Source organism: Labrus mixtus, chromosome 7 (genome assembly GCF_963584025.1).
Source record: "Labrus mixtus chromosome 7, fLabMix1.1, whole genome shotgun sequence".
Lineage (NCBI taxonomy): Eukaryota > Metazoa > Chordata > Actinopteri > Labriformes > Labridae > Labrus > Labrus mixtus.
The window spans coordinates 21,879,237-21,891,492 of NC_083618.1; the positions used below are offsets into that span (position 1 = coordinate 21,879,237).

Sequence of the window (12,256 nt, forward strand, 5' to 3'; positions counted from 1 at the left end):
GGCTGGGAATAAAGAGAACGTGAGATAAGGGTTCACAGAGTGGTTCTCAGCTGGTCTGGCCTATTGACTGTAAATATTAATGGATGAAGCCTAAGTGATGTCACCCATCTGTTACTACAGATACAGGGGGCTCTTGAGTCCCATCTCAGCTGGAAATGCTGTCTCACCCTAACTCTCAGTCGAACTAACAACAGGCTGAGCGCTAGAACTGAGGTGGGTTTTAAGCCTCTTCACAACTGTTACACCGCGCCCACCTGTCAATCATGTCAGCTACACGCCTAACTATGGATAACAGGAATCATTCATTAAATCAAAACATTGGCGTTTTAAAAAATACACCCCCCGTGCAGTGAGTGCCCATGACGACAATAACTAATCAGACCAATGTGGTTTTTTGAACCAGGCTGTAAACATGTTAATTTCTGCTGTAAAAACTGGATTTTTTGAATGGGTGTGTATGTGACTCCCTGGGGCTCTTGGGTCCAGCCTCTAGTGGACACTTGAGGAACTGCAGGATTTTGCTCTTCCACATTGGCTTCATTCTTCAGCACTGGAGGTTGCCGCTTGGTCTAGCCTCAGGACCTACCAACAACTCCTTAATGCAAAATCACAATCCATATTTCTGAACATTTTCAACCAATCAGATTGATAAAATCAAAAATGCTGCAGTTTGGAACTCAGACGGTACAAAACACGTGACAGGACAAAGAGACTGAACAAAACAAACATGTTTAGAAAGCGCTTCATAAACTTTTGGACGCTTTGTTTTTTTCGCCACCCACTGAAAACAGCTCTGTGACCCACTTTAAGGTCCTGACCCACTGGTGTTGAGTATAGACTCAATACAGTCCTCAATCAACATTTCTACTTCAGCATTTCTCAATAGAGAAAGTCTGTCTTTGTCTTGTTGTTATCGCAGACATGTCTGATCACCTCCACTCTTTGGCTGTTTATTTTGACTTTGACCTGAGGAATAAAATCAGTGCTTATTGGATTTTTGTGCAGATTTGCAAAATATTGTACACGCTCTTTTGCACACATGTAGCAAAACAATACAATGTGCTCTAATGAATGAGTTCCAATCTGTTGTAAACGACAAATTAAATGTTTGAGTTTGATGTTTGGAAAATGCTTTTCTCATTTTTAGAATTGAGGCAAAACAAACAACACAATGTACAGTCAGCCTGCTACAACATACTGCACCTTGCACTTTACACTGGTATTGAATATTCTTTCAATATTCACCACTGAGAATGTGGTGCGCCCTTTCAATGCAGCTCTATTCATCTGTTTTTACTGTTTGTATGTTGTGTTTTAAATAAGATGCACAAGAAGTCAAAGACAAATTTCTACTTTTAGACAATTAAGTATTTTCTGTGGTGTTCTCTTTATCTGTGCATATATTTTTTGGGGTATGCCAGGTTTAAGTTAATACATTTCTGTTACATGCTTTATCTGCAGAGCTTTTTATCTGATCGTCACAAAGCCTGTTGCGCAAGTCGGCCCCGCCTCCATCCCTTCATTTAGGATAAGACAAAAACGAATCATTACTTCATTTATAAAACTTTAAACTCATAACATTGAGTCTCACAATTTTCAGCATCAAGTAAAATGTATTAGCACGTGTGTGTGTTTTCAAGATTCAAGATTCAAGATTTTTATTTGTCACATGCTCATACAGATGTGCAGTGAAATGTAAGGTGTGTGTGTTTGTGTGTGTGTGTGTGTGTGTGTGTGTGTGTGTGTGTGTGTCTGTGGGTGTGTCTGTGATTTCTCTAACAGTCATTCTGTACCTCTGTCTGTACTTGTTGTTGGACAGCTGCCTCACCATCAACATTTGACACTTCACAATCAGGATGTTAGTGTTCACGTGTCTGTGCTCTTGTACAACTTATGAGTTCCAATTTGTCCAAATTTAAATGAACTGAAGACACTTCTACAAATGGAGGATAAACTCTGAAGAAGAGTCTATGTTCGTTGTTAAATCAGAATGTGTATAAAGTTTCGTTCTGCAATGTTGCAGAGGGTCCTCACAAGTGTATATGTTACCAGATTAGCATTAGCGTAGCAAGCCGAGGAAGTTTATCTGCAGGGTTCTGATCTACTTTCTCTTAATCTTCCACACAGACACACTAGGTTTACGGCTGTGGTTTGTGTATGTGTGTTTGTGTGTGTGTGTGTGTCAGCTCACTCTCTCTTCCTGTTTGGCACTGTCAGCTGGCCAATCAGAAGCAGCATTGCACAACTGTAAAGTCAGACATTAAAGTAGAAGCTGATGACAAGAGCAGAAAAGTTAAAAAAAAAAAAACAGCTGTGACCTGCCGCTGTGTCCCGGAGCACTGTGCTGGTGTTTGGTGCTCGATAAGATAAACGACAGGTCAAAGATGAGATCAGAGGATTTTAAAACCAGCCACTGGTTTGTGACCCATTTGTATGATTAGATCACATCATTCAAACCACATGACAATGAGGTGTACTGCTGCAGGACCCTTGAATGAAACAGGCTGTGTTTTTAAAAAAGAGTGCATCATTTAATGAACATTGTGCATAATGCCACAACTCCCTATTGTGTCAAGATTTAAAACTATTGCTCATAAAATTTGTTGTGACAAGTTGTGCACTGCAGACATGCCCTAAAAAAATAATCAGTTTCCACCAAGTGGTCCAGTTCAGTTCAGTTAAGTACGGTACACATTTATTATCGTTTCCACTGTCAAAAGTTAGGAGAGGGTACCAAAATAACTGATCCGTACCCTTGGTAAACCTTCTGTTGGGATGCCAAGCGTACTGATATGACCCTGAAGGTTGGAGCTAGACACACTGCAGTAATTGGTCGAAAGAATCTTCACTTCCTGTGGGACAGCGGTAATAAAAGACAAACACAAAACGTTCCATGGTTAAATATCCTGCGGATTTGGAGAGAGTAATTTCAAGACTGTTTTATTTTTTTTTGCCTCGGAGATGCAGACCTTCCTAGGAATCATTGATCTTTGTTGACTGTGTCACGTTCTTCTTTTATGTTGAATTTATTGGCTGTTAACACTGTGTAAGGGTGTAAGGGTACAGTTGGCTGTGTAAACGCAATTAAGATCAGGGTTTACTGTACCACACTGTACTGAACCAAACCTGACCCGCTTGGTGAAAACAGAGATTCACCTCACCAATATTTAAATACCACATTCTGTTCTTTCCAAGACTTTATATATTCGTAGATTCTTGAGTTTGCTGTTTTCCGTTTTATAGAACAGGACCAGATGGCAATAATAATCTGACAATGAGAGGCACATGGAGACGCTCAGGACCGGCCATTTAACCTTCTCTCCCAGAATTATATGGTATCTTTCTTTTTGGGCCCTTGAAACACATTTTTTAAAATAGGTTTTGCTGAAGTTAAGGTATAAATTATTAATTGGAGCTATTAAGGGTGAATCTGGTTTAGATAAATATGAGTCATATTACTATCTACTATTAAATGTTTATGTTTAGACTTACATGTATATCCCTCTAAGTCTACATACACATTGGAGAAATATTTGGAGAAACATGGTTGTAGGGGAACAACAGCTCAATTTTGCCCTTGGGCCTTTAAACTGGTAATTCTAGACCTAGTCCTGGACCTGGTTTCAAACCTGAAATAGCTTAAACAAAGTATAATTTTGCACTTCAGCATAGAAACTCAAATGGATCCCTCTGAAGCGTTCACTCACAACAGCTCAACATTAATGATGATTCAAACGTACAAAATGGTAGATAAACACCCGGTCATAGTTCAGGTAAAGCTCCTGTGAGACACTTTCTTGTTTAGGTTGATTTTGGCGCCCCCTGTGGACAAAGCGGTACCTCTAGTCTCTTTCCTAAATTTTGTCCTGTACACATGTAAGTAATATTTTTAACAGAAAATCTCATCTTGCTATCATTAGCAGTCAAATATATGAATTATCATGAATCTTTGCTTAGTAAAATTTAAGGCTCTTGTCAGTGAATTTATAATTATTTTTTCTGACACCGTGTCACTTTTCAGATTGTCACCCAGGATTCAGGGATTAAAGGTTAGGCCTACATATTATGCAAAATACTCTTCACCGTGTTTTTCTAACACTACTCTACAAACCCCTTTATTTGTGACCTTTAACAATAGGCTAACTTCAACAAAAAATATTAATCTTGTCCCTGATTGCCTCACATGCTTTTGTAGTTTATAAAGATACATCAGTTTTAACATAACTTCGCTGCTTCAGGAAAAGGATAACAAGATAGCTAAAGCATGTTGAAGCCAACTGGGAGGATCACCACAGCTACAGCCCAGTAAGCACAATATATGTATTTCCAACAAATGTGTAACAAAAATATTGCAATATTTTTGTTTATAGACATCTAAACATACTATTCAACACAAACAGCCATAACAGATAAATATCTAACTCAACTAGACATGCTAAAGGCTACCTAGCCTAGTTTTGCAGGGTAGCAGTAAGCTAACTGCCCTCTCAGCCTCTCAGTGGACTTAAATCATTTATTAAAAGCATATTATGAAATTTTTATGGGTTTTTCAAATCATTTCATTTTACTTTTTTTCTTGTATTAATTTAAAAGAGCAAGAAAGTTGAGGACAAGAACAATTTCTTATTTTTTCCTTGGAAAGGAAAGGAAACTAGTGATCTTTACTTGGTGACTAAGCGGTTATATTTAGCTCTTTAATTTACCATCCAGCCTGAAAACCGTTTCATTTTTGGGTGATTTTGTGTTTATTGGGTATTTTTTTTTGTTTGCACATCTAACTATCTCCTGAAATAGGTTACCAAAACAGGACATCAAACTGTCACATTGAAAAGAAAAAGAAAATCCTTCCTTGTTTCCTAAACATCACCAATTTATTAGAAAAAATCTAAAAGTTTCGGTCCCTCTTGACCTTCGTCAATTGTCTCTTATTGGATAGAACAGCTGAAGACAGACAGGAAACATTGGGAGGAGAGTGGGGGTGACGACATGCAGCATAAAGCCGAGGCCGGATTGGACCGAGGCCTGCAGCCTCTGCACATGGGCCGCACGACAAAACCAATAAAGGCTGTCTATTTTTCAGTTTTCCCTTTCTGTAGTTTCTGGTCTTTACTTTTAATGTCATAGAAAAAGATCATTTCAGAATAAATAATCATCCATAAACTGTCCCTTTCTCAAACTTTGACCCGTTACTATTTTTGGGTTTATGACACACAAACACAAAGAGGCTTATACCTCGCTGTCTGTCTGTCCTCGGTGGGTGTGACCAGCCCACTCCACTTTATGTAATCCACTTCAACCGCTCTGCAGGAGCACAGTGTATCCCCCTCCCACTGGCTTTAGCGTCTGCCTGCCTGAAATGTAATGCTGCTCACTGTATATGAAGCGGCTGTGATACATAAAGAATGCTCTGTGATGTAATAACTGTAACCACTGACTTGACTATACACGTTAAAGGTTCATAAGACATGTGATGAATCAGAAGAAAGATTGAAAGTTATTAAAGTGGATAACATTGCCAGCTTAGTTTTAATGTATTTGTCAGCGGGCAGAGATTGTTTCAGCATCCAATGAAGAGCAATAATCAAAATGTTGCTTTATAACAATTTAAAATCTGATTTTTACATCTAAATCCTTTCAGGAAATTGAGGCCAAGATATAGAGTTCTAAATTAATCTGAAAAACGATTTAATTGAAAACTGAGTTAATGCATTTACTGTATGTGTAAATAAATACACATCATCTGTGACGGCTAGAGTTGCTCCCTTTCGTCTTGTGTCTTTTTAATTTAATTTATTTGACATATTTCGCTATTTTCCATTTTGTTTCTATCCTAGTAGTAAGTTCACTGACTTGTCAATACAGCTGGCCTGGTTCGAGAACAAAGTGACTCGAGGTGAATCTCAGATTAAAGGGGGTGCAGCTACAGCAATGAAAAATAGCGTAGGTGTTATGTACGGTGGCCCTGAAGTGCAAAACACAACAAAAAATAAGAAAACACAACGACATTAACTTCTAACAGAAAAGGCACATACCTGCAGTCGACAAAGATCGTCCATGATCCATACAGGCTGATCTTGTGTTTTTGCCCGTTTGTTCTTGTGTTTTCTTATTTCTTGTGTTTTCTGATTTCTTGTGTTTTCTGATTTGTCGTTGTGCTTTGCACTTCAGGGCCAACAGACAGGCCATGTGCACCTGTGATGACCATCAGATCATGAATGTAGTAAACACGGTGTGAGTCAGTGTTGTCATTTGAAAGCCTCGATTACTTATTGTAATGCCCTCAAATGAGAATGCAGATATTTAACATGAGGGTGCAATGCTTCTGAACCCTCGTAGACCCGGGCCTGCAGTACATTCAATGTAAATGCAATAAACACCCTTTATACTTTGATTACTTATGTTCATAACGTCCAATGTTTCTTCAACTTTAACCCTTAGAACATGATTATTTATATTTAAATCATTGTTGATATTATGTAACTTATTCGCTGTACCGAAAATTTGGAGCAACATGGCAATCGAACATCTTGAATATTCAAGGTGTACCTTTCCTGATATCTTAGTTTATGATTTATTTGTATAAACACTTAGAAATGCAGTAAAAGAGTAATTTAATCTACATATCACTCCAGAAGACATCTGCAGTCCTTTTCGTTGCTCCTACTCTCTCAACATGTCCATGCTTCCTGTTGTTCTGCTGCATGTGAGCAACACTCACATTTATTCTTTCAGGTCTAAGGTGTGTATCCTTCTCTGTGACTCAGTGACACACTGACCCTCATAACTCTGACACTTTAAAAACTCACTCACACTTATTTATATCCGCAAAGAATCACTCACCCATTTTACAACAAACAGATATTTATTTGTGTGTTTTTTTTTATGGTTTTTATTCTGTACAGTTAAGGGCTTTTTCTTGATAAGGACATTTGGCATCGCCCAATCATCTGCGGCCTAATACAGGCAGCTTGATGCTGATTGGCTGTCCGGGCTCACTCCCACCACCCAGCCAATCTCCCTTTGTGTGCAACACCAACAACAACAGAAAAGCAGCACTTTACAGCACCCATACGCACTGTACATGACCAAACATGATGTAAAAAAAACCCAACATTTTATTTAATCTCACATTCAGTTTTTATCTTAAACCTTAAAAGATACAAACAGGGTGAGATTATTTCTCCTTTTCTCTGTGCGGTTCCCCTTGTTTTCCTGACATCAGTGTCAGTATCATCAGTAATGACAACGTGACGAAAGATCACAGTGTTGATCAAATCTAACTCGTTTTTTAAAAAATCTTTAAAAAATATATTTTGAGCAGGGAACTTGTGTGAAATCATCTCACCTTGCTGGCAGATTCTTAAGACTTTAAGGCTACATGAAAAGATAAGAGATTTAGTGTCTGTGGACATGAAGCAGGACAAACCTGACCCCGTTCAGTCTGAGGTTTGATGTTAACACTGCTGAGGACAAAATGGCTCCCTGAAAGTTTCCCTTCAGTTCGTCAGGATGTCACAGAACTCAACAAAGTCCCTCTGCATGAAGTTCTGACTCTGCATCAGGTCGTCTTCAGAGGGGAAATACGGCATGCTGTCCTCCTGCAGACGCAGACTGTCCTCCTGCAGACGCAGACTGTCCTCGTGCAGTACCACGATCTGTCCTGGTGGTGTCGTTGAGTGGTGTGGGTTGGGACTGTCTAAAAGGGCTCCTCTGGCATTCTCCAGGACGCCCAGGTACGAGTCCATGTCGGTGAGCTCCACGTCGCTGTCGGAGCTGCTGCCACTGTCGCTCCCCACCGAGTCGGAGCGCATGTGCAGCATCTGATACTTCTCGTGCATCAGAAACTGGTTGGTATTCTTCGGGGCCCGCATCCCCTTCGCCCTGTTACCTTTCACGTAGACGGGCCGGAGGGACGTCACCGGCCTGTGGAGGTGTCGGGGCTGATTGAAAAAGGGATGATGACGTTGAGGGTTGTGGTGGAGATGATTGCGCCCTCTCGGCCAACCTCCCCCTCCCGTCCTCCTCCCCTGCTGGCGCCCCCTACAGCTCTTGGACCAGCCGTGCCTCCTCCGGCTGGAGGGGTCCTTCTGCGGAGCCCCTTTTCCATCCTCCTCCTGCTGCTGCTGCTGCTGCTGCTGCTGGCAGCTCTTCCTGCTCATCATCACTGAGAGCATTTTCTTGTCTTTCTTGCAGTTGCCTCCCTTCCTCCCTGCTGCACTCCTTCACATCCTCTTCCTCGCTCAGTGGCAACAACAAAGAGAGGCTGGTTTCTGTTTTTCTGGCTCAGATCACAAATGACCCTCCTCTCACTTAGAGTCTACCTTTTCACTATTCTTTCACTTTTTTTCTTGACCTCTGGCTTTGGCTGGTGCATTGCCTGCTCTTCCTCCCCTTGCAGCAGCAGTTTGCCTGCTCGGCTGGCTCTCTGTCACGCCCTCCTCTGTCTGTCTGTCTGTCTGTCTCAACTCTCTTCTTGAGCTCTCTGAAAGTCAAATTAGCTCTTCTTCACAGCTCTGATTAGTGATCTAAGGTGAGCTGTGGAGGGGATATACGCGTCTTCTTGCTGATTTAAAGCTGATAATTCTCAGATTCAGGCCTGGAACTGTAGTGTACTCAGCTGTGGCCAGCACTGACTGTGGCTCTGCCTCCTCCTCGCAGCTTGCATAAAGAGCTGGACTGATCCATTCAAGGGTTTAACAGGAGGAGGGGACCAGGGCTTGCAGATTTGTCCTCTGCCCTTTATTTCCATTTTTACATGACATATTTCAATAAGACATTACTTCTGCACATGGGAATAATTAAAATAACACAATTGTATGCTTTTAGATGCCTTGTTTTGTTTGTTTGGGGTATGAAGAAAGCACCCTGCAGCAGGATGGTTTGTCCCGCTTCAGTTTTAGCAGCTGAAATCTGATCTACAGTGGCTACACACACACACACACACACACACACACACACACACACACACACACACACACACACACACACACACACACACACACACACACACACACACACACACATATACACACACACACACACACACACACACACACACACACACACACACACACACACACACACACACACACACACACACACACACACACACACACAGGGGCAGGGGGACAGTGGTAGTTATTGTAATAACAGTAACAGCAGTCAGTTATTGTGTCATCTGTGTGAACGAGTACCCAGCCCACATCGACTTAAACGACACCACAAATATTTCAGTCGAGAAATAAATGTCTTCAATCAACTGTTTCATCACGATAAAACATTGCAAATTAAAAAAAAAATCCACTTCTAAAACGCCACTTAAGTTTTTAGCCTTGACACCAACATGGCTGCAGGGATGACAGCGTTAGTCCCTGCCCCCCTTTGGTACAGGCTAATAAACAATCTGAACACATTTTGAACATATTAACTTGAAATCTCTTGATTTCTTTGGACATTTGTGGTCCTCAAACAATGCATCCCACAGAGACTGTGAATCAGGCTATTCTCTGATTTTCATGTAGCGCCTCCATGGGGTTGACATTTGTAACTTCAGTGGAAAATGTAAACAACTTCTTGAAGGATTGCCATTTAATGTGGGTCAGACATTTTAGTTCCCCCCCCCTCAAGCACAGCTTTGAGATCGCTTGAGTTTGCATCTAGCACCATCTGCTGGTGAAAATCTAGAAAACTGTACATGCAAATGTAAAGACATCCTCATTATCTTCAACTGAGCTTTGTGTCCAAATATGATTAGATAATGTCGCATGCTTAAAGAGGGAAGGTGATGTGATGATTATGGAAAATGTCACGACTCTTTAAAATCAGCATATGTGAGTATGCTAGCTTTCCTATGTAAGAATAACTGAGCCACACTGCAGCTTCATATAGCTTCAATTGTTGCTTTTGATGCTTTTTTTTTTTTTGCATCATCCATCCAGAGCAAATATTGAAAAAGTGAAGCATGCAAAGTCATTAAGTCAAGATTAATTGAACACATGCTCCCTCTGATGTAACCTTCATCTCACAATGAAGCATTTCCTCTTTCCTACTTCCTCCTGCAGCCACAATCAGCGCAACTACCCCCGTTATTATGATCCTGTACTTATTCAGGTCACTTTAATTGACCAAAACACAGACAATAGAATGACATAATGCAACTACTACAAGTGTGCGCCTGCACTAGTGCCCCCCTGTGGCCGTTCTGTGTATTACACGAAGCTGTTTCAAGCAGACGGAGGGAGAGGGCACGGTGTTTACTGTTGACTGATGGGCTTTATTTAGATCATTACCACATGGTGCTTGTGTTGCACGAAATGTGACACTTGTTCTGACAGATGATGGACTCACAGGTGTGTGACATCTGAGCTCACAGATATAATGAAGCACATTAACTCAGGCGAAGTAAAGTAGACATTTGAGGTAGGCTACTGCTACTTTACTTGTCATGTTACCTTTTACTTTAACTCCTCGGCATTTCAAAGAGAATATTGTGTGAAGAACATGATGTCTTGTTTTAAGTTTAACTACTGAGAAATATCTAAAACTAGAAATATTACTTAAATGATCAATGGATAGATCTGAATTAAAAGTATTCTGACAGCTGTTTATCCTCTCTGGAAATAACCTTAAACCTTAAACCTTGAAGTTTTGGTTTGTTGGTTGGACAAAAGCAACATTGTGATGGTGTTTTTCTTTCATCAAGGTGCAGGGTTCATTTATTTATAATCCACAGAGACGGGGTTCAAAGAAAACCAAACAATAAATCTATTAATGCAAAAATCAATCAGCAGTTTAATCCAGCAAGAAAATACTCATTAGTCTCACATAGAACAAATGAGCTTTAACTTAACCAACAAAAACAGGAAAGTCTTAATTTTAACTACTGAAGAATGAAGAATTTGATAGAAAATTGAATAGAAAATCAGTTACAGGGGGATTTGTGTACTTCCACCTCTGATGTTTTTGGTATTTGTTTTATCATAGGACATTAAAGGATCCCTGAATGATCTGTGGAACAAGCAGGGTGTAGGTGATGATCACATCAGGCAACAACGGGCCACTGTTAACTTCTCTGATGACACATTCAGCATGCTATGAACTGACCGTTTTGACTATTTTAATATCATCATCATCCGTCCTCAATCTGGTTATTTCATTTTGGCCTCGTAAATTGGAGTTTACGACTCTTACAGCAGCTTGAACGCGCTTCTTTTCTAAGGTCCTCATTAGTTGAGCTTCCAAGAACATGATATACATCCAACATGACAAAAGACGAAACCAAAGCCATGCAGGGATTAACACGTAATGTATTGCAAAATAAAAATAGACCAGGAGTTTAATGTGACTAAGGCTTAGTCTCGACTTAGAAATATGTAGTGGTTACATGTCACATCACCACACCTCAAACATGAGTGATTAAGTGTTATCTTTTTTGCTCCAATAAACTTTATTCCAGAGTAGAACAAATATTCAGTGTAATGAAAGTTGAAAATGTAAGTCCATAACAGTAGCTAAATGATAAAGAGACACCCTAAATAAATAATGTAAAACAAAAGCAAAGAAGCCAGGGGACAACATAACAGGTACATTTCGATTGATTGAATTTTATTCTCAGAAAAAGTCCAGAATCTGTCTTGCATCACAGCTGCTCGATTTACAATATAAAAATTAAAGACAAAGCTATACAAATATTGACACAAGATTAAAGAGGACATATTAAACCCCCTTTTCCAGCTTTTCAAACAGTCCCCTGTGGTCTAAATGAAACATCCACCTTTTTGGGACTTCAGGGGCTCCGTAAATTACTGTACATATGTTTAACTTTTTGCTATCTTTTCTGATTGTACTCCTTTTTTTGAGCTGTTGTAACAATTCAATTTCCTCCAATGGGGGGGATCAATAAAGTTTATATTATATTATCTTATTTATAAATGTGAAACTTTGCTAGAAATAAAATTCGAAATAAAATGTTCATTTGTGTGTGTCACCTTGATGTGTGTGTATGTGCATGTGTAGACATGAAGAAATCAATTCAAATGTCCCAAAAAAAAAAAATTCAAGAAGTTCAAAATGACAAATAATATTATCTAAAATAAATATACAAATATCTTGCCATAATTTATAAGTATGAACACAAGTATATAGTTTCAGCATAGTATTAACAGAAGGCAGTGTTTAAGTGTTATCCTCATTCACTGACTATTTCTAACAACGTCACAGCTGTTTGACGTTTCATAACTCTCGCGATAAACATTTG

General features: G+C 39.8%; 1 protein-coding gene across 1 annotated transcript; it reads right to left on the bottom strand.

Annotated features, from left to right (window-relative positions):
* Positions 1 to 6,843: 6,843 nt before the first annotated feature.
* On the bottom strand, positions 6,844 to 8,647 carry wu:fb55g09 (coiled-coil domain-containing glutamate-rich protein 1). Its single transcript, XM_061041275.1, has one exon. It carries the CDS (start codon positions 8,172 to 8,174, stop codon positions 7,497 to 7,499), a length of 678 nt encoding a protein of 225 aa, XP_060897258.1. The 5' UTR covers positions 8,175 to 8,647; the 3' UTR covers positions 6,844 to 7,496.
* Between the last annotated feature and the right edge of the window lie 3,609 nt (positions 8,648 to 12,256).

Excerpts from the sequence above, each read along its gene's own strand:
- wu:fb55g09 (XM_061041275.1), bottom strand. The coding sequence starts at position 8,174 with ATGCTCTCAGTGATGATGAGCAGGAAGAGCTGCCAGCAGCAGCAGCAG.